This window comes from Pinus tabuliformis, chromosome 4_1 (genome assembly GCF_031772625.1).
Source record: "Pinus tabuliformis cultivar Carrire ecotype Pingquan chromosome 4_1, CPIR1, whole genome shotgun sequence".
NCBI classification, from domain to species: domain Eukaryota; kingdom Viridiplantae; phylum Streptophyta; class Pinopsida; order Pinales; family Pinaceae; genus Pinus; species Pinus tabuliformis.
Genome location: NC_142303.1, coordinates 418,600,528 through 418,627,774, shown reverse-complemented (window position 1 = coordinate 418,627,774; position 27,247 = coordinate 418,600,528). Strand labels below are relative to the sequence as shown.

General features: G+C 40.8%; 1 protein-coding gene across 2 annotated transcripts in view; it reads left to right on the top strand.

Annotated features, from left to right (window-relative positions):
* Nucleotides 1-831: 831 nt before the first annotated feature.
* ISA1 (isoamylase 1) overlaps nucleotides 832-27,247 on the top strand; it is a 255,664-nt gene continuing 229,248 nt past the window's right edge. Inside the window, exons 1-2 of one of the 2 annotated variants that reach the window (XM_089419849.1) lie at nucleotides 832-1,133; nucleotides 1,228-1,654. In XM_089419849.1, coding sequence (XP_089275975.1) covers nucleotides 1,271-1,654 — 384 coding nt within the window. In that variant the 5' untranslated portion in view covers nucleotides 832-1,133; nucleotides 1,228-1,270. The remainder of the gene's footprint in view (nucleotides 1,134-1,227; nucleotides 1,655-27,247) is intronic. The other variant, XM_089419848.1, reaches the window with a different exon arrangement.

Below are 27,247 nucleotides of genomic sequence, written 5' to 3'. Positions count from 1 at the left end.
TTACTAAAACCCCACCAGAAAATTGAATTCCTAATATTAAACTATGCATAAGAGTCATAAATTTTTGGTCAAAAACAAAATAATACCCAATCAAAAGAAAAACTGAATACTTTATACATACCTACAAATCACTAAAATCACAATTTAATTTCATTATATGATAAAAACTGTTAAAATTACTTATCCCAATTTTACGTGAAACTAAAAATATTACCAAAACCCCATCAAAAAATTAAATTCCTAATATTAAACTATAAATAAGTGTGATAAATTTTTGGTAAAAACAAAATAATACTTAATAAAAAAAACCAAATACTTTATACATACCTACAAAATCACTAAAATCCCATTTTAATTTCATTATACGATAAAAACTATTAAAATTACTTATCCCAATTTTACATGAAACTAAAAATTTGGACTAAAACCCCACCAGAATAATGACACCTCGGGCCGCCTTATGAAAATAAGTTATTTTGGTTAGAAAATCAACAAAATTGCAATTCAATAATTAATATTAAATATTGAAAACCAAATGTTTAATAATAAATAACACGATGGAAGAACACGTGGCTATGTAGGCAATATACTAAAAAGTGATATCACGTCACTCAACGTGGTTCACAAAAATAAAAAGCTCTACTACCGTTCACGTTCTATCAGAAGTGATTGAACAGATCAAAGTGTCGTACTCGCTGACTTTTATTACTAGGATGGCTGGAAGAGCGCCGAAAATGCCAAAGGGAAAAGACACGTAAGCTAGCTCGTGACACGTATTTCTTGAAAAAACGCTTTCTAATATTTCGGAACGTTATGTATTAGTGCCATTGTCGGCAGTGCGCACTACAATGGTAAATATGATAAGATTCCATCGGTGCATGGAGAGAGCGATTCAGGAATACGTGGATCGGCTGTGGCTTTCTGTGAAGGGATCGATTCTCTCTCATGAGGCATTTCTGAGCCGAGCAGCAGACGAGCATCCATAACTAGCAGAGGGAAATTCTTTATAATAGTAATAAAAGATAAGGGACCAGGCATCTCAATACTCTTTTCGGACTAAAAGCACATCAAGGCTAAAGCTAGCCGGAGGCTTATCGGGTTTTGAACCTCAGACGCTTTACATTCCTCAGCAGGTCAGTAAACACTGGCACGACCTACTTTTTTTTTGTCGTTCTCAGGTTCTTTGGGACATTGGTTCGAGTTTTTATGTATGGAATTTAATTGCAGGTTGGCCGAGGTATGAGAGCGTTCTGCTCTTAAGCCTTTAAAGATGGGATCTATTCAGTGCGCGCTCTTTAATTTGCCAGGAATGTCTCACGGTTGCGTGGTAAGCTCGACGGATATCAGGACCTGCAAGGGTTATTTGCTTAAATTAGTTGTAAAGAAGGCGAATTATTATGAAACAAGGAAAAGCGTTGCGAAGGTCGGTCGCATGGGAGCGAGGATGGAAGGTGCAGGCATCGAGACAGAGAAGGGGGCCGGCGCTGCCGTTGGAGTGGCCGTGAAGGATGAGGGTTTATCCTTAAAAGTGTTGAAGGGGAGTCCCCTTCCCTTCGGCTCTACGGCCCGTGACGGAGGCGTTAACTTTGCTATCCATTCCACACGGGCTACTTCCGTAACAATATGTCTCTTTACACTCTCTGATTTGCAGAAGGTTAGCTCTCTATACATTACGTTTATAATTTATGCCTAATTTTTTACCGAAAATTTTCGTGTATTGATAAAAGCTCGGTTCTGAAAAATGTCCCGTTGGCATTGCCGTAAATGTGAGCGCACTATATTTAGCATTCAAGAATTGCAATAAACAATGGCAAGGTTGGCCAAATTGTGCTCTCAAAATCAATTTCAAGTGACAATGACTGAAATTGAGGGTTCAAATTAATCAATGGTATCAAATATTGAATAATGAAGAACAATCTGCTGCTATTGTTTGCTACACACCACCTCACAACCCCTACACTCAATTTGAAATGCACGCCCCTTCCCCATTGCAAGTTAGGGTGGTTGGTGGTTTGAAGCGTATAAATTCATCCACCGCTGTCCTTTCACCGCCTACAAGGCTCGGGAAGCTTTTTATCTTTAATAATTTTTTATTTAAAACCAGCATATATTCATCTCAACTCTCAATTTTGAACCTTTTAAGCACTCCCCTGAGCACATAGTGGGATAAAAAAGAAAATTCCCCTTCTACCCACCTCAATTCAATTCAGGGTGAGTTGAAGGGTACAAATTCATCCACTCTACTCCGCTCCCGGCCTACGAGTCCCGACAAGACTTTTATTATTTCTGATTTTTATTTAAAACAAATATATATTCCGCTGAATTTTGGATCTCTTAAGGATATATTAAGTACACATAGGGATTGAAAAGAAAACCAGGAACAAATTTCAGTATTATTAAAGGATCAGGGTTAATATGGATTTAGGGTGGTTTATTTGGTTTGTTTTATTATTATATGTTATTAAATTTAGATTGGCATAAAAAGGGAAATCAAATCAGGATCGGGTTAGGATGGAATTAGGCTGGTTTATTTGATTTATTATATTATTATATTTTTAATTATTTGGTCATGTTATTTAATTATGTTTAACAATAACGGCTATATTGCATGAGAAATGGTCACGGTCACGGCTGAACCATTTGGCTTTGTAATACAAAAATGGAAGGTTTAGCAAACCATGGTTTGCCATAATTCTGAAAGTAAAAAGCATGTTTCTGCTATACTATCATGCGAGAAAAATTTGCTTCTTCTAATTCTATTATATTGCTGCACATATTGGCTGGGTATAAGCAAAAATTTACATAACATCAGGTAGCAAATATATTGGAAGGCAGGTCCATGGAGCCCCTCATCTTGCATGTCCTTTGAATCTTCAGGTTCTTCCAGTGCTACAACCAACAATAGGCAAACTGCTTTTCCTTCCTCTTCTCACTTTGGTTTGGCTTCCATTGTTATTGCTACCATTTCTAGGCTTTCTCTTGTGGAAGAATAATCACTTCCATCGGCTTGATGCAGGGAACGCTCTAGACTTGCCACCTTGGTCAAAACTCAAGTTCATTTTATCAACAATCTTTTGCCTCCTGATCTAAAATGAAATTCACCATTTCGGGTTCAAGAGGGTGCAGGGCATGAGTTTGTTTGACAATCCTTTGCAGGTGCTAGACATGATCCTCAACCTTCTGCTATCAAAGAGTCTTCCCACATTTGGTGCCAATTCTGCCAGTGAGCTGCCAATATTGCCTCCATTTGCTTGGCCTACTCCTTTTCCCTCTATTAAGTCCTCATTTTCTTGTGGAAACAAGTGAACTTACAAGAGTCACATTGAGGTTTTAACAGTGTTCCATTCCGTCACTCGTAGGGCCTACTTTGCATCTCCTTTCCATGGCTGGAAGGCATAGAGAAAGGTTCTTGCCAATGCCTCTGCATTAACTCCCCAAACAATGCAACAAGGGAATGAAAGCACATGCAAAACTTTTAATGAAGCACAAAGGTGGTGTGGGGTGAAATCTCGATGCTCCATCCTTGATGGAGATATGGTTTTGTGAACTGGCCCATCTACTATATCGCAGGTTATTACCTTATGATTTAGATGATTATTATGCTTTGAGAAATGATGAGGAGTGGAAACAAAGCAACCCCCTTTTGGTCTAGACTCCAAACTTTTACTATCACAAGGAGGTAATGAAATGAAACAAGAATGTCCCTCCTTGAAGTTCATAACTTCACTAATACCCGTCAAAGATACAACAGAGCTGTCAAGGCAACTATGTGGAGTGATGTCTATCTTCCATTAAAAAATATTTTTCTACCAACCATGCACCAAAGTTGGTGATCTTGTCTGCTTCTTTTTTTAGCGACCCCTAGGATATAATAGGAGATATCTTTTCAATTTGTTTTTTTTTTGTATTTGTTCTTCTATGATTTTTTTTCACTTTTACTTTATGGACCAGAACTTTTCTTTCTTTTTGCTTGATTAGCATTACATTATCTTACACTACATTTTTTTTTGTTTAAGGCTCGACTTTATATTACTGATGCAAATTGATACATAGAGTATGTATGTGTGTTATGGGCTGACTTGATGGGAAACTGGCCCAATAACACAAAAGTTAGTTGCTTTAGATTACATAAATTTTTCCTGAGAGCATATCCATCAAAACAAAAGATTGCCTAATGTCCAAGCAATTATGTCGAGTATGACAAAGTTGCGGGCTCTTTTTCTCAGAGCCAGCTACATGAAGGCAAAAATGAAGAGCATAATCCATAGTTAAACAAAAACAACATTTAAAATCATAGAATGACTTGGGATTGACAGTGAACTAGCCTCTAGAGAGGTAGCACTGACCCTAGACTCGCGCGGAACTACTCACCATCGATCAATGAAGTGGCATGCGGCGTAGTCCATGAAGAGGCCATAAGTCGTCAACCAGTCAGGGCTGTTATCAGAGAACATTGCTTGGTGATATCATCACTGTGAACTAGAGCCATGGAAAAGTTGCAAGGCGCCAAAAGCCTTTACTCCTGTAAATGTTGTTGACCATGACTAACGAGAAGAGAGACCGTGGACCCCTGGGGGACATGACCTTGTGAAAGGTAAAGTCTTCATATCATTGAATGCCGAGCCTCCCCTTGTAGTTGGTTGCCAACCTAGCCTCATGCACATCCGGGATGAAAGATAATTGAGCCATGCACCAGGGAATGTGATCCTTGGTGGATTTTGAGCAATGGATAGTAAGCAACAGAGGCTAATTTCATTGTTCAGTGAGCTTTTAATGAAGTTTGAGTGACCGACCTTATAGAGTGAGGAATGGCCAAAGGCAGAGACCAATTCAACCGCCATGAGACTATGTCACATTTTAGAATTGCTCAAGCCCAAACCTTTCGAATACTGAGAATGAAAGCTGGAATTTTGCCATTCCTCAGAAGGAGTCCAGATAATTAGAGCCTTTAGATTGTAATAAAATAGAGAAGTTGCGGAGTGGGCTGCAACAAAATACTAAAACTGGGGGGCCAATGGAGTTGCCAAAGCCAACTTGCGATCAAGGGAGGCCTAGGGTGGCTAAGAGTGAAATTGACAGTGATACAAACATTCCAATGCCGAGAAAACCATAGTAGGCTCAAAAGTGGCCCCATAAACGACTGTGATGACAGAATGGGCACTAGAGGCATGATTCCCATGCAATTGCATAACAAATTTCATCATTCTCCTTTTCGAATGGCTCTCTTGATGAAGTACTGATAAATGAAATAAGGTTGAGGGAGGGCGATGGCTCATCGTGATGCCACCTTCGTTCGACCAAGCAAGGAACCGTTGTAAACAATGATGAGGAGCCATAACGATATTGCGAGGCAAACCGAACGCTGAGTACGATGACCAAGACTTGCCTGATATGGGCAGCATTTCAAGGTTAATTTGAACGTGCTAGCGAATTGAATGCACGACCTGATGGATTACGCTACAATTCAGCCCTAAACACCTACTGCCAATTGTTAGCACTAAGCACCCATCGTGGGGGGTTATCTTACACTACATTATTTACTATGTTCCACTAAGTTTTTGGTACAGGGGAGCACGGGAGTGGGGAGATGCACAATGGGGATATGCAGGAGCACCCCCAAATTTTAGTGAAATTTACGGGGGGGACGGGGGGACATTGGGTCCTAGTCTCTAAAATTATAAAATATAAAAATAATAATGACAATCGCAACAATAACAATTCATCCCATGCAAATTCATCATTGTGCAATCTAGTGGAAATGTAATAATGCTAACAATCTTAGAATCCTCAAAACTGTTAAGTTTGTTGAATTTTGAATGGGATATGAGATTCTACATACTCCATATGAAGTCTGATGAGGTTGGAACCACTTTGAAACACCTTGTAACAATTAATGGTAATGTTAAAAATTTAAGTCTTGCATTTTCACCTTTCATAGGGACTACCCCCCATAGCCTGCTATTGGGAGACAACTAGAACAGAGAGGTCGGGGATCAGAGTGACAGCCCCTAACTTGAGTCGTTGTCACATTGTGCTTGTACAATTTGAGTGACAACAAGAAGTATGTTGTCAGAGACTTGGCATGATGGATTACACTGAAGCAATTGAGAGAGACTTTCCAGATACATATTTAATGGATCATGGGATGAGTAGGCAGCCCCATGGATCCTTGTTTTGTAGCGTGTACTTTGAGCCAAATAGAGCCTGGACATGTATATTGAGTTGTTGCCAAACATGTGTTGAGATATCTACATGAAACTATTAATCATGGAATGAGATACACTGTTGGACTTCATGGATATATCAGTACTGACTGAGGTTGAAATTGTTGTTGATAAGAAAAGAACATTTGGGTGCTCCTTTAGCTTGGTGTTTACCTTGATTTCCTGGATGAACATGAAGTAGAAGTTTGTTGCTTTGAGTACAACAGAGGCAAAGCACATTGTTGCTAGAATGGCTAGCTCCGAGACAGTGTGGTTGAGAAAACTCTTTGGAGAGCAGGTTGAGCATGTGCTGTGATATATTGTGACAATCCGAGTGGGATCCGACTTTAAGAGAATCCCATGTCCCATGACAAGTCAAAGGACATTAAGATTAATTAATGTGAAAATTTCGAAAATAGAAATCCTATTGTAGTGATTAATATGACTTCTTCTACTTATCGAATTGTATTCTACTGCAGTCTTCACAATTAAAACATTGCAGAAATTAATTGTAAGAAAAATGCCGGCACATATATACAAGCACCATAGCACAGTTGTTTTTGGACAATTGGCCCCAGAAAAACCCAATTCGGGAAAACTGATGCAGCAGATGAGGGTTTTATTATTCTTCAGCAAAAATCAACATGTACAAAGTTTCACCCAGCAGTATAGAAATGAGAAATATTTACAGACGTCCCTGAACAAGTGTTTGACCCGAGAGAGAGGTTCCTTGACCCTCTGCGTCTCCCTAGCTTGCTCAACGTTGATTTCTCCAGCCTCTGGACTGGCCTGCGCAATGCCTGTGTCACTCAGGCCAGCGTTGCCTCTCCCAGTGTCAATCTGCCCAACGCTTTTCCTTCTGCTGCTCTCTGTCTTTGTCCCTGTCTCCCTGACTAATGTTGAACCCTCTCTGTCTCTCCTTGTTAAAATTGGCAACTAGGGCCAAACTCCATGTGGGTCATCTTATTTATGGTAGCTGATATTTTTCTTGGATTCCTCTCATCGAGAGGTGTAGGATTGATCTAAAGATCATCCAATTCCGATCATCCGATTCGGATAAGTATTCATGGAGATATGAGTTTATTTGTGTTATGGGACAATTCGTCAAGGTCGTCTAGCAACCAAACTGCCCCCACTTGTGCTCCACGTTTTAGTATAAATACAAGTGCCTTGCAAAGACACAACTCACTTGAGATCTCTTCTTCTCCACTCGTTTTGGGTTTTAGTGGAGAGAAGAATCCCTAAGTGGAAGCACAGTCCTAGAAGATGATGCCCTAGCTCATGACAACCCTTGTCTAATACGTTGTCCCAAGGGTGACCCTAACCACAGTTATGGAGATGCCCTAAATACGCAACCATGGAAATGAAGGCAGGAACCCTAGCTGCAGGACTAAGGGAGAGGAGATGCCCTAAACTTAGTTGCTACGCTGCCTAATGGAGATGCCACCTAAACGCTGTCTTAGAAGAGTGTTCTACACATGGAATGCCCTCGCTGTCATGGAAGGAAAAACCCTCATCCTACACGCAGTCATGAAAGGTATACCCTCGCTATCATGGAAGGAATGCTCTCACACTTAAACGCTGAGATAAAGAAGCCACACCTTCAACTATCCTTATCATTGTTCTAAATAAGGATGCACTAATTGCAGTTTTGTTTGAAACATAGTCATGAATGATAGATCCAATTGCTGTCTTAACGGAAGCCTATTGCTGTCACTCTAACGCTGTCATAGAGGAGAAGACATTGGCATTGCTACGTGCTAGGCCGCAAGCCATAACACTATAACTAGCCACCTTGCTCTTATGATGAATGCTGTAACATTATAGACAACATAGTATATGACAATAGGATGCATAGTGCAGCATAGTGCACATAGTAGCAACGATGGGTACATGATGCAGAGTGCAGCATAGTGCACACAATAGCAGCGATGTGTACAGGTTGCATAGTGCAGCATAGTAGCAGCGATGGGTATAGGATGCAGAGTGCAACATACTGCACACAGTAGCAGCGATGGGTACAGGATGCATAGTGCAGCGTAGTGCACACAGTAGCAACGATGGGTACAGGATGCAGAGTGCAACATAGTGCACACGGTAACAGCGATGGGTACAGGATGTATGGTGCAACATGGTGTAGCTTAGTGATGCTGGACAAAGTGATGGTGCAGCGTGGTGTAGCTCAGTGATGTTGGACATTGGCGCAACATGGTGTAGCTCAGTGACGCTGGACATAGTGATGGTGTAGCATGGTGTAGCTTAGTGATGCTGGACATAGTGATGGGGCAGCGTAGTGTAGCTCAGTGATGCTGAACATAGTGATGGTGCAACATGGTGTAGGTTAGTGATGTTGGACATGGTATGTTGGTGCAACATGGTGATGGAGTCACCTTGGAGAATCAGTTGAAGCATCATGTCTTCAACTGAGTCCAACTACCTCATGTATCATCTTCCTAGAGATGATCTCTGCTCTTATTATGACAAGATGCTGGACAAAGTGATGGTGCAGCGTGGTGTAGCTCAGTGATGTTGGACATTGGTGCAACATGGTGTAGCTTAGTGATGCTAGACATAGTGATGGTGCAGCATGGTGTAGCTCAGTGATGCTAGACATAGTGATGGGGCAGCGTAGTGTAGCTCAGTGATGCTGAACATAGTGATGGTGCAACATGGTGTAGGTTAGTGATGTTGGACATGGTATGTTGGTGCAACATGGTGCAACACAGTGATAGGCACAACATGGTGATGGAGTTACCTTGGAGAATCAGTTGAAGCATCATGCCTTCAACTGAGTCCAACTACCTCATGTATCATCTTCCTAGAGATGATCTCTGCTCTTATTATGACAAGTCAAAATGTTGACTTCTCATGTATATGCTCTCTCTCTCTCTTTCTGCTGAACTATTGAAGAACATATAAGAAGAATTGATCAAAGGGTTTCCCCAGATTGGGGTTTATCCCTGGCTGGCGCCACATCTTGTGTCTTCTTGTCTTGGCTTGTCTTCTGATGTTTATGTTTATGTTCTATCTGCATTTTACTATCATGCTAAATGTGATTGCTAAGCTGGAATTGATGTTGAGCTAATATGGAAAATTGAAGTAAATTTGCTCAAAGCATAAAGCATACCTAAAATTAACACTCCTCCACCTCCAACTCTCCCTCTGAATCGATTTTCTCTTGCCGAACTTCAACCAGTGAGAAAATCGATTTCTCTTGGGCAATTGAGTATTTGCCTGGTGTATCTTCCAAATGACCCTCAAGTCCCTTCTTATATCTTCTTGTTGAGCAATCAACGACCTAGATTAAAACATAATCCATGGCTTTTTCTAGAAGTTTCACCCCTGATTAGATTCATACCCATTAATATTTTAATTTTCCTAAGTTTAGACTTAGGAACCTCATTAAAAATATTAATTATTTTAATAAAATCACCTTTGGGTGGAATTTCCCAAAACGCTTTCTTGGTTCTTTGGAATACCTGTGCCCAAGCCTCCCTGCAAAATTTGAGGCTTAGAACACATCCGATGACACCCCAAATCAACACTCCCTCTTAGCGAGGAATGTGCTCTAGCAATACACTACCTCTCTACATACTGCTCTGACGTTGAAGCATTGTCTTTGCGTTGTTGATGTCTGACGTACTGTCCACCAACCATTGCGCTGCCACTGCCACTGTACTACTGCCTTTGACACTGAAGTTTGATACTGTCAATGCTACATCTGTACTGTAGGTCCCTCTGCATCCGTGCTGCTGCTGGTCCTGTCACCCAACATTGCATCTGCACTACATCCTGCTCTTGCTACTGAAATGAATTTTCAATCATACCCAACTGCTCTTTGAATTGAGTAAACTTAGCTCTTTCGAGAGCCTTTGCGAGTATATCAGCCACCTGCTCTCTTGTGGGAACACACTGTAGCTGTACTGCCCCACGTTGAACACAGTCTCTGATAAAGTGACAACGGATATCTATATGTTTCGACTGATCATGAAATACTGGATTCTCCGAGAGTTTGATGCAACTTTGATTATCGTAGTAAACCTTGGTTGCCTCCATCCTTTTCCTGAATAGGCTCACAAGCAATTTTCCAAGCCATATGGCTTTGCACGTAGCTGTGCTAGCTGCCATATATTCTGCTTCTGCTGAACTTAGTGCTACTAATTTCTGCTTCCTGCTACACCAAGATATCATCCCTGATCCAACACTGGAGCTGTACCGAGAGGTACTTTTTCGGTCTACTGAATTTCTTGCCCAATCTGCATTGGTGAACCCATTCAAGCACATCCTCTCCTCTCGAGTACTTCAACCTATATCCGACTGTTCCTCGTACATACCTAAGTATGTGTCTGGCTATTGCCCAATGCACTATTTTCGATTCCACCATGAACTGACTAAGAGTGTTAATTGCAAAACAAATGTCTAGCCTAGTGTTGACCAGATACATAAGCGACCCAATGAGCTGTCTATACAAGGTGGAATCTACTTCTTTATCCTCTGATGCATCTATTTTCTTCCAGTTGGTGATCATAGGAGTAGCCATGGGTTGACAATCCTGCATTCTGAATCTCTTTAGAATCTCTGTAGCATATCTTCCTTGACCAAGGAAAATCTCCCCATTCTTCTGCCAAACTTCCAACTGCAGAAAGTAATGCATCAATCCCAAGTCCTTGATGTCGAATTCGGCTTCAAGATTCTTCTTGCAGTCTTGGATGATTCGAGATGATCCAGTTAGAAACAGGTCATCTACATATAGTACCAAAATAAGTGGCTCATTCTCTACCAATAAATAGTAGAGATTGGGATCAACATCACTCTTGACAAATCCCAACTGTTGCAAGTAACTATCAATTCGACCATACAATGCTCTAGGTGCCTTCTTGAGCCCGTACAGGGCTTTCTTCAACCTGCAAACATGAGACTTCTTCTCATGAGTTTCGAAGCCTTCGGGCTGTTCTATATACACCTCTTCTTCTATCACCCCGTTGAAGAATGTTGTCTTGATGTACATCCGGTGAATCTCCCATCCCATTTGAGCTGCTAGGTTTATAACAGATCTGATAGAGGTGTAACAAGCAACTGGGGTGAACGTATCTTCATAGTCTATCCCTTCTTTCTGAGCATACCCCTTGCCACGAACCTTGCCATGTACTTCTCTATGCTGCTGTCTGCAGCATACTTGATCTTGTAGATCCATTGTGAACCTACCACTGATCTATTTTCCGGGGTAGGTACTACTTCCCAGACATCATTTGTCATGATAGAGTTGTACTTTTCCACCATGGCATCCATCCACACTTGGTGTTGAACAACTTCTTGAAAGCTAGAGGGTTCTCCAACTTGAGCCACCAATGCTTGGTATCTATCTGGTTGTTTGTGTTGCCTCTTCTTGGCTCTAGGAGCTCCAACAAACTTCTCTGCTCGTTCTACCACTGGTGGTGGGAGGTTCAACCAATTCTTCCTCCTCACTTTGTTGTTCCGTCTGTTGAGAAGCATCTACGTTTCCTCCCTCTGAGGAAATACTGGTATTGTTCACTGTACTTGCCCCAGGTGTATGTTCTCCTGCCTATCCTTCTTGCTGCCCTTGCTGTTTTTGGACTAATGGAACATCCCCTGACTGATCTTCTGCAGGCATTTCACGAGATTTCCTGAAAGCTCTGTCTTCCATGAACTTTGCGTCTCATCTTACTACAATCTTCTTGCTGCCTAGAATGTAGATTCTATATGCCTTTGAGTTCTTGTTGTATCCTACGAGATACCTCTTCTCTGCAGTTTGATCTAGTTTGCTACGCTTCTTGTCTGGAATGTGGCAATACGCTACGCTTCCGAATATCCTGAGATGACTGTCTTCCAGCTTCTTCCCTGTGAATACTCCTTCAGGCGTTCTCTTCCCCAATGCCTTATGAGGATTTCTATTCTGAATATATACTGCCGTGTTGCAAGCTTCTGCCCATAGATACCTAGGTAGATCCTGATCATACAACATGGCCTTGGTTGCCCCAACAATAGTTCGTTTCTTCCTTCTGCCACTCCATTCTACTCCGGGTTATATGAAGCTGTCCACTCTCTTTTGATGCCCTCCTTTGCGCAGAAATCTGTGAAGTCCTTGTCTGTATATTCTGCACTGCTAACTGAATGCAACACCTTTATCTTTTTCTCTGTCATATTATCAACAAGAGCCTTGAACTCTCGGAAACGATCAAAGACCTCATCCTTGGTCTTTAAGAAATAGATCCAAGTTTTTCTGGAGTGATCATTGATAAAGGACCGCAGATATCTGAGTGTATTAATCCTAATACATCCCTTGATCTATTGTTACTTTTGGGAAAAGTTACTTTAGCGTACTTTCCTAGTACACATCCTCTGCATAAGTCATCATGTTCATTGCTTAGGATTGGTACCCCTGTAACAGTGTCTCTAAGCATTCTCAGTGCTCCATGTTGTAAGTGCCCCATTTGCTTGTGCCATAATTCATTTCGCTCCTTCTCACCATCATAGTTGCTGCCTATCAGTACCATTGGCGATTCGAGCTGCAACCTATACAACTTGTTGCTTCGAACCCCAATTTGCTTTTTCCTCTTCCAGCCTAGATGTCTAACATATACTTTCTTTCCAATGAAGTATACATCATATCCCTTGTCATGTAATTGGGACACTAAAATTAGATTCATCCCTAATCCTGGCATATGCAAAACATTGGTGGCTTGGATGCCGGTCACTGCTTCCACCTAAAAAGCTATGGTGCCTATCTCTACGGGAGTACACTTCGTTCTGTTTCCCATAGTTATTTGGAAGTCCATCTGTTCTTCTGGATAGCTCAAGAAATGTTCTCGTACTCCAGTGATATGAGCTGAAGCCTTGCTATCAATGTACCAAACATCCGCTGATGCTGAATTAGCTAAGCATGCAAATCCTTCATCTATTCTGGTAGACAAATCTTGGATATTTTGAGTATCCATATTGTGCCAACTTGTGACGCAAACCTATTCCAGCAACTACTGTAGGAAAAACAATGTCTTCCTTGCTGAGTCTTCTGCTATGCTATTCCTTCTACCGCTGATAAATTTTGACTAAAAAGACTTACCTCTCTGTCGAATCACTCAGAGAGAGTTTTCCCACGAAATCCAATCTCTTTGGTTTGAACTGCTCAGTCCTCTGGGAGATTCGAATTTATGCCCTTGCAGGGATTTCGAATTCCCTTCCTTTCTTAAAATAGAAATCCTACTGCGGTGATTAGTATGGTTTCTTCTACTTATTATTTCAGAGATAAGTTATCTACTGTATTCTTACGGTAAATATTGAATCATATTCTACTGCAGTCTTCACAATTAAAACATTGCAGAAATTAACTGTAAGAAAAATGTCAGCACATATATACAAACACCATAACACAAATGTTTTTGGACGATTGTCCCCGGAAAAACCCAATCAGGGAAAATTGGTGCAGTAGATGAGGGTTTTATTATTCTTCAACAAAAATCAACATGTACAAAATTTCACCCTACAGTATAGAACTGAGAAATATCTACAGACGTTCCTGAACAAGTGTCTGACCCGAGAGAGAGGTTCCTTGACCCTCTACGTCTCCCTAGCTTGCACAATGTCAATTTCTCCAACATCTTGACTCGCCTGCGCAATGCCTGCATCACTTAGGTCAGCGCTACCTCTCCCAGTGTCAATCTGCCCAACGCTGTTCCTTCTGTTGTTCTGTGTCTTCGTCCCTGTCTCCCTGACTAATGCTGAACACTCTCTGTCTCTCCTCCACCTGCAACTCTCCCTCTGAATCGATTTTCTCTTGCCGAACTTTGACCAGTGAGAAAATTGATTTCTCTTGGGCAACTGAGTATTTGTCTGGTGTATCTTCCAAATGACACTCAAGTCCCTTCTTATATCTTCCCGTTGAGCAATCCACGGCCTAGATTAAAACATAATCAAAGGCTCAGAATCATTTTGACTTGATCCATGGCTTTTTCTATAAGTTTCACCCCTGATTAGATTAATACCCATTAATATTTAATTTTCCTTTAGACTTAGGAACCTCTTTAAAAATATTAATTATTTTAATAAAATCATTTCTGGGTGGAATTTCCCAAAACACTTTCTGGGTTCTTTAGAATACCTATGCCCAAGCCTCCCTACAAAATTTGAGGCTTAGAGCACATCCGATGCTACCCCAAATCAACACTCCCTCTTAGCGAGGAATGTGCTCTAGCAATACACTACCTCTCAGCGAGGAATGTGCTCTAGCAATACACTACCTCTCTGCATACTTCTCTGACTCTGAAGCATCATCTTTGCGCTGCTAATGTCTGATGTACTATCCACCAACCACTGCGCTGCTGCTGCCACTATACTGCTGCCTTTGACATTGCTACTGTCAATGCTACATTTGTACTGCATCTCCCTTTGCATTTGTGCTGTTGCTGGTCCTGTCACCCAACACTGCATCTGCAATGCATCCTGCTCCTGCTCTTGAAACAGATTTTCAATCATACCCAACTGCTCTCTGAATTGAGTAAACTTAGCTCTTTCGAGAGCCTTTGTGAGTATATCGACCACCTGTTGTCCTGTGGGAACACACTGTAGCTGTACTAACCCACGCTAAACACAGTATCTGATAAAGTGACAACGGATATCTATATGTTTCGACCGATCATGAAATACTGGATTCTCCGAGAGTTTGATGCAACTCTGATTATTGTAGTAAACCTTGGTTGCCTCCATCCTTTTCCTAAATAGGCTCACAAGCAATTTTCTAAGCCATATGGGTTCGCACGTACCTGTGCTGGCTGCCATATATTCTGATTTTGTTGAACTCAGTGCTACTGATTTCTGCTACTTGCTGCACCAGGATATCATCCCTGATCCAACACTGAAGCAGTACCCAGAGGTACTTTTTCGGTCTACTGAATTTCTTGCCCAATCTGCATCGATGAACCCATTCAAGCTGACATCCTCTCCTCTCGAGTACTTCAACCCATATCCGACTATTCCTCGTACATACCTAAGTATGTGTTTGGCTATTGCCCAATGCACTCTTTTTGGTTCCACCATGAACTGACTAAGAGTGTTAACTGCAAAACAAATGTCTAGCCTAGTGTTGACCAGATACATAAGCGACCCAATGAGCTGTCTGTACAAGGTGGGATCTACTTCTTTATCCTCTGATGCATCTATTTTCTTCCAGTTGGTGATCATAGGAGTAGCCATGGGTCGGCAATCCTGCATTCTGAATCTCTTTAGAATCTCTGTAGCATATCTTCCTTGACCAAGGAAGATCTCCCCATTCTTCTGCCAAACTTCCAACCCCAGAAAGTAATGCCTCAATCCCAAGTCCTTGATGTCAAATTCGGCTTCAAGATTCTTCTTGCAGTCCTGGATGAGCCTAGATGATCTAGTTAGAAACAGGTCATTTACATATAGTACCAAAATAAGTGGCTCATTCTCTACCAATAAATAGTAGAGATTGGGATCAGCATCACTCTTGACAAATCCCAACTATTGCAAGTAACTATCAATCCGACCATCCCATGCTCTAAGTGCCTGCTTGAGCCCGTACAGGGATTTCTTCAACCCGCAAACATGAGACTTCTTCTCATGAGTTTCGAAGCCTTCGGGCTGTTCTATATACACCTCTTCTTCTATCACCCCGTTCAAGAATGTTGTCTTGACGTCCATTTGGTGAATCTCCCATCCCATTTGAGCTGCTAGGGATATAAGAAATCTGATAGAGGTGTAACGAGCAACTGGGACGAAGGTCTCTTTGCCACGAACCTTGCCTTCTACTTCTCTATGCTGCTGTCTGTAGCATACTTGATCTTGTAGATCCATTGCGAACCTACCACTAATCTATTTTCCAGTGTAGGTACTACTTCCAAGACATCATTTGTCATGATGGAGTTGTACTGTTCCACCATGGCATCCACCCACACTTGGTGTTGAATAACTTCCTGAAAGCTTGAGAGTTCTCCAACTTGAGCCACCAATGCTTGGTATCTATCTGGTTGTTTGCATTGCCTCTTCTCGGCTCTAGGAGCTTCAACAAACTCCTCTGCGTCCCTCAGTGTTTGCCGCATTTCTCTGCTCGTTCTACCACTGGTGGTGTGAGGTTCAACCAATTCTTCCTCCTCACTTTGTTGTTCTGTCCGTTGAGAAGCATTTGCATTTCCTCCCTTTGAGGAAATACTGGTAGTAGTCACTGTACTTGTCCCAGGTGTATGTTCTCCTGCTTGTCCTTCTTGCCGCCCTTGCTGTTCTTGGACTAATGGAACATCCCTTGATTGATCTTTTGCAAACATTTCACGAGATTTCCTGAAAGATCTGTCTTCCATGAACTTTGCGTTGCATCTTACTACAATCTTCCTGCTGCCTGGAATGTAGATTCTATATGCCTTTGAGGTCTTGCTGTATCCTACGAGATACCCCTTCTCTGCAGTTTGATCCAATTTGATATGCTTCTCATCTGGAATGTGGCAATAAGCCACCGCCATGCTTCCGAATATCCTGAGATGATTGACTTATGGCTTCTTCCTTATGAATACTCCTTTAGGCATTCTCTTCCCAATGCCTTATGAGTTCTATTTTGAATATATACTGTTGTGTTGCAAGCTTCTGCCCATAGATACCTAGGTAGACCCTGATCATACAACATGGCCTTGGCTGCACCAACAATAGTTTGATTCTTCCGTTCTGCCACTCCATTCTGCTCCGGGTTATATGGAGCTGTCCACTCTCTTTTGATGCCCTCCTTTGCGCATAAATCTGTGAAGTCCTTGTCTATATATTCGCCACTGTTATCTGAACGCAACACCTTTATCTTTTTCCCTGTCATATTTTCAACAAGAGCCTTGAACTCTTGGAAACGATCAAAGACCTCATCCTTGGTCTTTAAGAAATAGATCCAGGTTTTTCTGGAGTGATCATCGATAAAAGTGACAAAGTATTCGCCACCACTAAGAGCCCTTGTGGACATAGGACCACATATATTTGAGTGTATTAATCCTAATACATCCCTTGCTCTATTGTTACTTTTGGGAAAAGCTGCTTTAGCGTACTTTCCTAGTACACATCCTATGCATAAGTCATCATGTTCATTGCTTAGGACTGGTAGCCCTGTAACAATCTCTCTGAGCATCCTCAGTGGTCCATGGTGTAAGTGCCCCATTTGCCTATGCCATAATTCATTTTGCTCCTTCTCACCAACATAGTTGCTGCCTATCAGTGCCATTCGCGATTCAAGCTGCAACCTATACAACTTGTTGCTTCGAACCCCAATTTGCTTTTTCCTCTTCCAACCTGGATGCTTAACGTATACTTTCTTTTTGATGAAGTATACATCATATCGCTTGTCATGTAATTGTGTGGGAATTTACAGGGTAAGTTCCTCAGACAGAACACCAAAGGACATCGCTCACAAACAGATCACAGATCAATACACCAGTATTGTTGACGTGGTTAAAACCCTCAAAGAGGGAAATAATCCACAGCCTGAGCCAACGCGGCCACTTCAGGCAATTTATTAATAAAAGAATGAAAATTTACATAAGCTTTTCTCATGAACGGTTAACCTACAAATGACTCTCCATGCTCTTTAAATAGAGATCATGGACCAATTGGGTGTTAAGCCATGGATCAAGTGTTGGTAATACCGAGGAGAGAATGAACCGCCGGATCACTTCATGTCTAGAACATATTGTGACCGTCGGATTGTAAGTTACAAAAGTACATAGTAAAGAAACACACTTTACCTAACTCTACACTAGACCAAGTTATACTTAACTATTTCCTATGTGTCGGAATATCCTAACATCCCCCCTTAAGAACAACTTGGGATAGGATTGAAGGATGTACAAATATGACACAATAGGAGAAGAAAGGAGGCACTAGAGCCTATCCCCCCTTAGTGACAACTTCTTGAGCTCCAACCATAAATCGAAGTTTAGTAAACTTCGCTTCTGTGAGAGCCTTTGTAAAGATGTTTGCAACTTGATCATCTGTTGAACAATATTGCACTTCAAGAACATGGTCATGAATGAGTTTTCTGATGAAGTGCATGTGCAGTTCAATGTGTTTCCTGTGCTGATGTTGCACTGGATCTTTGCATAGTTGAATGGCACTTTGATTGTCACACCAAAGTGTAGTCAGATGCTGCTGCTGAAAGCCAAACTTTGACAGGATTTGATGAAGCCACAGGGCCTCCTTACTAGCTTCTACGGCACCACGATATTCTGCTTCTGCTGAAGAAAGAGAAATGGCACTTTGTTTCTTGCAAGCCCATGTAATAGGTCCTGAACCAAGAGTGAACTTGCAGTAGACTTCCAATCATCAGGGTCACCAGCCCAATTGGAGTCAGTGAAACCAACCAATAGAGGAGATGCTTATGCACTATAATGAATCCCAAACTGAACTGTACCTCGAATATAACGAAGCATTCTTTTAGCTGCTTTCCAATGACTTTCATGTGGGTTTTGCATAAATCGAGTAATAAGGCCAACAACAAAGGAAAGGTCAGGACTAGTATGGGTCGGATACAAAAGTTTTCCTACAAGTTGATGGTATAAGGTAGCATCAACTTCAGGGGAAGTACAAGTGATTGAAAGTTTGGCTCCAGACTGAAAGGGAGAAGGGGCTGGCTTACAGTCTTCCATGTGAAAATGGCGTAGAAGATCACAGGCATACTTGGACTGGGGAAGGGAAATACCTTCCTTGGATTGCAAGACTTGAAGACCAAGAAAATAATGCAAGTGTCCTAAGTCTGTCATTTCAAACTTCTTTTTAAGGCTGGACTTCACATGGTTTATAAGGTTGGGATCACTACTAGTAAGGATAAGATCATCAACATAAAGAACAATAATGATAAGAGACTTGCCCACTTTTTTGGTGTAGACAATATTGTCAGAATGACACCTAGAAAAGCCAATTTCTAAAAGAAAGCTATCCATTTTGGCATACCAAGCTCAAGGGGCTTGCTTGAGACCATAAAGGGAGATCTTAAGCCGACATACAAGGCTGGAGTCTATTTGTATAAAGCCAGTAGGTTGTTCCATATATATTTCTTCATGCAAGTCTCCATGCAAGAAGGCAGATTTAACATCCATCTGATGGACTTCCCATTTGAAAGAGGCAACAAGGGAAAGAACAAGGCGGATAGAGTTCATTTTGGCAACAGGGGAGAAGGTTTCAGTATAGTCAATGCCTTCAACTTGTGAAAAACCCTTAGCAACAAGACGAGCTTTATGTTTATCAACTTTTCCATCTGGGCCATACTTGGTTCTGTAAACCCATTTGCATCTAACAAGTTTTCGTCCCTTTGGAAGAGGAACAAGATCCCATGTATCATTTGCCAATAATGAACGATATTCTTCATTCATAGCTGCGTCTCAATCTGGATGGCCTGAAGCTTCTGCAAAGGTGTCAGGATCATAATTCGCTGAAGCTTGAGCCAGTAAAGAAGAGGCTCTATCGAACTGAGAACGTGTGCGATGCTGATCTGTAGGATCACCGGCAAGAGCACCTGCTGCATCCCGAGTAGCACAGACCCATTTTGGAAGCTGAGGAGGATCTTGAGAAGAAATATTTTCAGAAGTAGAAGGGATAGAGAGAGGTGGCACATCCGCCGCACTAGGCTCGTAGGCCGATATATTTTCAGCAAACTTTACATCTCTTCTAATGATAACATTTTTGGACTTAAATGGAATAAGTCTATATCCTTTGACATCTTCAGAATATCCAACAAAAATACATTTTTCACTCTTAGGTTCTCATCTGGAATATGGGCACATGCTTCACTTCCAAAAACACGAAAGTGACTTACATCTAGTTTAATTGAGCTCCATGCTTCTTCTGCAGTGATGTTCTTTAAAACCTTAGTAGGAGTGCGATTTACTATGTAATTTGCATAGTTAATTGCTTCTGCCCAAAAACTAAGACTATGTCCTTTAGATTGAAGCATACAATTAGCCATTTCCTTTAAGGTGCGATCCTTCCTTTCAGCTACACCATTTTGTTGTGGAGTATATGGAACAATATGTTGCATTTGAATTCCATTCTCAGTGCAAAAGTTGATGAATTTGTTGTTAACATATTCTCCGCCATTATCAGATCTTAGCTTAAGAATTTAATGTCCAGATTGTTTTTCAACAAAGGCCTTAAAGGCCAAGAATATGTTAAATACTTCACTCTTGAGTTTTAAGAAGTATACCCAAGTGTGTCTGGAGAAATCATCAATGAAAGTTAAGAAATACTTGTAGCCAGAGAATTCCTTTCAGCTACACCATTTTGTTGTGGAGTATATGGAACAATATGTTGCATTTGAATTCCATTCTCAGTGCAAAAGTTGATGAATTTGTTGTTAACATATTCTCCACCATTATCAGATCTTAGCTTAAGAATTTGATGTCCAAATTGTTTTTCAACAAAGGCCTTAAAGGCTAAGAACATGTTAAATACTTCACTCTTGAGTTTTAAGAAGTATACCCAAGTGTGTCTGGAGAAATCATCAATGAAAGTTAAGAAATACTTGTAGCCAGAGAATGAAACAACTGGAAGTGGACCACATAAATCACTATGCACAAGCTGTAAAGGGGCTAAGGCGTGCCAAGAGGCACGTTTTTCAAAACTATCCGATGATGTTTTTCGAGTACACATCCAGAACAAACACCATCTCTGCAAGATACCATTGGAAGACCTGTCACCATATTTTCTTTACATAAATTTTGAAGGGAGCGATAGTTTAAGTGACCAAATCGCTCATGCCAAAGTTTGCTCACTTCATCGTTATGAGCAACAAATACCGAGGGAAGATTTGATGACCCAAAGTTGTTAAACTTATACAACCTTGTAGAATCATCAGCAATGTCAGTAGCTAAAATCTGTCTAGGATCTCTTAGGTCCTTAATTACAACATCGTGAGGTGAAAATTCAACGATTTTACCTTCCCCTGAATGAGTTATCTGATATACAGATAGAAGGTTGCCGGATAAGGTTGGAACACACAATACATCATGAAATTGACCATTGTATATATGAACAGTTCCAGTCCCTACAACACTAAGAGATCTATCATCACCAACATATATATTTTTGGTGTTACAATCATTTAAAGAAGAAAACATGGCTTTGTTTTTGGCCATGTGATAAGAAGCTCCAGAATCAATGAGCCATTCATGAGAATGCGAAGAAGAAGATACATTTAGTGCATAGCTAGACCGAGATGCTTGACAACCACATGCAGAAAGTGCTATTCTTGAAGATGAAGTTGAAGTTGAAGAGTGCTCCAAATGGATGTTATGCTTCTTCATTGCTGCTTCCAAGGCTTCCATCTTCTTAAAGCATTTGGATTTTAAGTGGCCATCTCGATTGTGGCAATGTCTATCAATCTTCTTCCCTTTGTTTTTATTTGCCTTAGCATTTTGTTGAAATGATTTTTTCATTTTGAGACTGAAATTGCTTAGGACCCTTGTTTGGTTTAGGACCATTCTTTTTAGGATACGACTTCTTAGGATTCTTTGAATTTGGTTGCTGCTGAGCGGCTAAGGCTTTCTTAGAAGAGTTTCCAAGATTAAGAAGACCAAGATGTAAGAGTTTTTCTTGTTCTCTTATTAAATAATCACAAAAGGCATCAAAGGAAGGGGACTTGTAGTCTTGTCCTTAAGAAATGAAGGCTTCTCTTGTACAATGGAAGGTGGAAACAAACACAGAGTAGGCTGGTCCTAACTTAGTAAGAATGGAATAGATAAGGTTATCATCTTCTTTCTTAACCTTAACACTTTCCAAGAGAAGTCTAAGGGTCTTGAACTTGGACAAAAAATTTTCAATGGAGCTTTGGGGTGCGTGCTTATTTGAGAAAGCTCTTTTTTTTGCCTACAAAACAAAAAACACAAAACCCAACACGGACATACAAAAGAAACAAACCTTACGGCTTGAGGTTAGCTTTAGGCGGAAACTAAATATTTTCCTCGATGTTTCTGATTTTCCGAGATCACACTAAGGTGCGGCGGAAAAGAGCATACGCATGAGAAAAATCCTTCCTTTCTGTTTCTGATTTGCGCAGATCGCACAGAGTCGTGGGGCAAAGAGCATACACAGAAAAGAAAGGTGTAGATCCGGTAATAAAAAAAACAAAGAGCTAGAGAAACCGAAATAAACAGAGAGAAAATAACTAAAAACTGTAAATAAACACTGTATACCTCCACATCTTAAAAATGACGTAGCTAGGGCTACCAGAAACCTTTTTGCGTCAAACGAAAGGGGTTCCTCACTGGAACAGATGCTCCTAACACAATAGAGCAGTCCTCTCGGCCCTCAAATAGCTCTGATACCATGTAGGAATTTACAGGGTAAGTTCCCCAGACAGAACACCAAAGGACACTACTCACAAACAGATCATAGATTAATACACCAGTATTGTTGACGTGGTTAAAATCCTCAAAGAGGGAAATAGTCCACGGCTTGAGCCAACGCAGCCACTTCAGGCAATTTATTAATAAAAGAATGAAAATTTACATAAGCTTCTCTCATGAACGGTTAACTTACAAATGACCCTCCATGCTCTTTAAATAGAGATCATGGACCAATCGGGTGTTAAGCCACGGATCAAGTGTCGGTAATACTGAGGAGAGAATGAACCGTCGGATCACTTCATATCTAGAACATATCGGGATCGTCGGGTTGTAAGTTACAAAAGTACATAGTAAAGAAACACACTTTACCTAACTCTACACTAGACCAAGTTATACTTAACTATTTCCTATGTGTCGGAATATCCTAACAAATTAGGACACTTAAATTAGATTCATCCCTAATCCTGGCACATGAAAAACATTGGTGGCTTGGATGCAGGTCCCTGCTTTCGTCTGAAAAGCTATGGTGCCTCTCCCTACGGGAGTACACTTCGTTCTGTTTCCCATAGTTATTTGGAAGTCCATATGTTCTTCTTGATAGCTCGAGAAATGTTCTCGTACTCTAGTCATATGAGCTGAAGCCCCGCTATCAATGTACCAAACATCCACTGATGCTGAATTAGCTAAGCATGCAAATTCTTCATCTAATATGGTAGACAAATCTTGGATATTTTGAGTATCCATATTGTGCCAACTTCTGATGCTAACCTATCCCAACAACTGCTGTAGGAAAAACTGCATCTTCCTTGTTGTTCCTTCTACCACTGATAAATTTCAACTGAAAAGACTTACCTCTCTGTCGGCTCACTCAGAGAGAGTTTTCCCACGAAATCCAATCTCTTTGGTTTGAACTGCTCAGTCCTTTGGGAGATTTGAATTTTTTCCCTTGCAGGCATTGCGAATTCCCTTCCTTTCTCAGTGTTGGATCTTCCGACTTTTCTCTTCTGCTTCCCTGTAGCTCTGATACCATGTGAATATTTCTAAAATAGAAATCCTATTGCAGTGATTAATATGACTTCTTCTACTTATTATCTTAGAGATAAGTTATCCAATGTATTCTTACGGTAAGTATCGAATCATATTCTATTGCAGTGTTCACAATTAAAACATTGCAGAAATTAACTGTAAGAAAAATGTCGCACATATATACAAACACCATAACATAGTTGTTTTTGGACAAGTGTCCCCGGAAAAACCCAATGTGGGACAACTGGTGCAATAGATGAGGGTTTTATTATTCTTCAGCACAAATCAACATGTACAAAATTTGACCCAACAGTATAGAATTGAGAAATATTTACAAACGTTCCTGAACAAATGTCTAACCTGAGAGAGAGGTTCCTTGACCCTCTGTGCCTCCCTAGCTTGCTCAACGTCAATTTCTCTAGCCTCTGGACTGGCTTGCGCAATGTCTGGGTCACTCAGGCTAGCGTTGCCTCTCCAAGTGTCTATATGCCCATTGATGTTCCTTTCTGTTGTTTTGTGTCTTCGTCCTTGTATCCCTGACTGATGCTGAACCCTCTCTGTCTGTCCTCCACCTACAACTGTCCTCTGAATCGCTTTTCTCTTGCCGAACTTCGACCAGTGAGAAAATCGATTTCTCTTAGGCAACTGAGTATCTGCTTGGTGTATCTTCCAAATGACGCTCAAGTCCCTTCTTATATCTTCCTGTTGAGCAATCAACGACCTAGATTAAAAGATAATCAAAGGCTCATATCATTTTGACTTGATCCATGGCTTTTTCTAGAAGTTTTAGCCTTAATTAGATTAATACTCATTAATATTTTAATTTTCCTAAGTTTAGACTTAGGAAGCTCATTAATAACATTAATTATTTAAATAAAATCACTTCTAGGTGGAATTTCCCAAAATGCTTTATGGGTTCTTTGGAATACCTGTGCCCAAGCCTCCTTGCAAAATTTGAGGCTTAGAGCACATCCGATTCTACCCCAAATCAACAAATAACTCTATATATGGGATATGGTGCTCAAAGGGAGCAATGAGGCTCTAACACAAAGCGAGTAGTGAGGCTCTGACGTTGATTTGTTGTGTAATTGAAGCAATGAGGCTTCAACAGATGAGCAGATGGCAAACTTTCTCTGCAAGCAATTCATATTCTTCAGAGAACAGCTTGGACTTGTGGATGTTACCCTTCGGGAAAGTGGTCACGACTGATCAAGAACACTAAGCTATGTTCTTCCTCCCCCGTTGAGCTCCATGAGAGGAATGGAGCCACAGAGTTCCTGGGGTTGAGGGAGCTCATGGACAATGGGATGTGTCTGATCCTTACCTATGGTAAGTGTTATCTCCCCTACTGTCGAGTATACCCCAATATGCATCCTACCCACAAGCTGGGCTTGTTGGGATTACCACCCATCTGGCCAACGGGTGAGGAGACTTTGGATGTGTCTGATCCTTACCTTTCGTGGTAAGTGGTATCTCCCCCAAGTTAGAGGATGCAGGTGTTCTACCACTTTATTGTTGTGGATTAAGGTGGGAAGATCAACAAAGAATAGGATGTGTGTGATCCTTACCTCTCTTGGTAAGTGGTATCTTGCTATTGTCATTGGACAATAGGATGTGTGATCCTTACCTCTCATGGTAAGTGGTATCCTGTTTATTGTCATTGGATATAGGGTGGCAGATTAATCTCCCATATGATGATTCTTCTTCTTTAGATCGAGACATCCTTGTTCAGCTGAGATGAAGGTCATGGAACTTGACCCGGAGACCAGTAGGGTTTGGAGGATCTTTACCCTTGTGGTAAATGGATCTCCCCTACCGTCTATTGTGGATTATTCTTCTTTTGTGAGACGAGATGAGGCATGATGCAACAAACATGCACAATTGAGATGAAACTTGCGATGTAGGTGGAAATTCCTCCCTAGCTAGGAGTGTTGAAAATTGGGGCAGCTATGGGACAAATTTCCCCATAGTAACCCAACTACCCCAATAGAAGTCCATCCCGCCCCAAAGAGAAAATTCAAATTGGTTAAAAAGAAATATTATTGTTGATATGTTTGACACCTATTATTATATGTCGTGACAAATTTATGTGGGCTAGCATAATCAAGACATTTGGAAAATAATTCAAGAGAAAATTTATGTGTTTTTTCTTAGTCAGCCTCAAAAGTTCATGTCGGCCTCCCTGTCTGAGAAGCCACGTCCCAAAATAACTATAAATTGCCATTTGTTGTGGCTCATTCTGGATCAGGGCAGTTCACAATAATATTTGAGAGACTTGCATACATTACAGGCTCGTGCTTAATTATGTGTGGTTTGTTCTAATCTCTTAGAAGCAAACATACATTCTAGGCTTGATATGTTTCGATGTGGTTCATTGTGGTTCGCATTTCCGTGTGGTTCTCACTTTTTTTCTCTGTTGATCAATTATGACAGTGGGTCTACTCTGTGGCTTGCATATTTACAGTGTAGTTTGCATTTCCCTCCGGCTTTGGCAATTCCCTCTGGCTCAATACATAATCTCTGTGGCTCAATACATATTCTTTGTGGCTCGATACATAATTTATGTGGCTCGATTTATATTCACCGTGGTTCATTCTTCGTGGTTTGATACATAATCTATGTGGGTTGATTTATATCCTCTGGGTTTGTCTTAATTTTTTGTGGTCCTCTATCTATCACAGTGGCTCGCTTTGCATATATGTTGCTTGTATTGTATCTCTATGGCTTGCACTATATCTCTATGGCTCGCAGATGATTTTTGTGGCTCACACTCATTCTTTGTGGCTTGCATCTCTTGACAGTATTGTATGGCTTTGATATTTTGGCAGTGACAGTGATCTTTTGCAATGATTATGACAATACCTCTTGAGACAACTATGTATGGCTATGATGATTACAACAATGACAATGATATATGACACAATACCCCTTGATATGGTAGTGAACTTGGCCTAACATATACCTTTGCATGGCAGTGATCTTTGATATAACAATGGCCTTGACATGACAACGATTTTGTTCTAGACAGTGACCTAATGATGTATGACTGTGATCTTCATGACAGTGTCTTTGATATATGATAGAGATCTACATGACAATGACCATGTTGCATAACAATGATTTTTATGTATGACTATGACAATGATCGTGTTGCAAAATGGTGACCTTGATATGACAATGACAACAGTAATCTAGATGACGGTGATAACAATATGTCTAAAATACTCTTAATGACAGTGGTAACAGTAATTTGTGTGCATAGCAGATGTCAATGACAGTGAAGTGCTATACTCTTATGACCATGATGACAGATACACATGCTACTTGTGACAGTGATATGAAGGCTTGTGTATACTTGTCAATTGTCATCTCTGGAGGATCTAGTATGGTTATGGTTTGGCCCAGGAGGCCTAATGTATTGGATGTTACTCATTGTATGTTGTACCTTAGCTGAACATTTGATGAATATTTAATAGAAGGAGAATCTGGTTGGGTTTTCCCTCTTGTGAGGTTTTGCGCTGTTCTCTGACCTAAATCCTGGTGTCTCTATTTTGTATACTTTTCTTCTATTGTTCCTCTGCATTGTTGATGTTATTGTTGTCTCGACATAATTTCTAATGATGATATGATGTTATGGGGTGAATATAATGTGAAAATATTGAAAAGTTTAAAATTGCAATT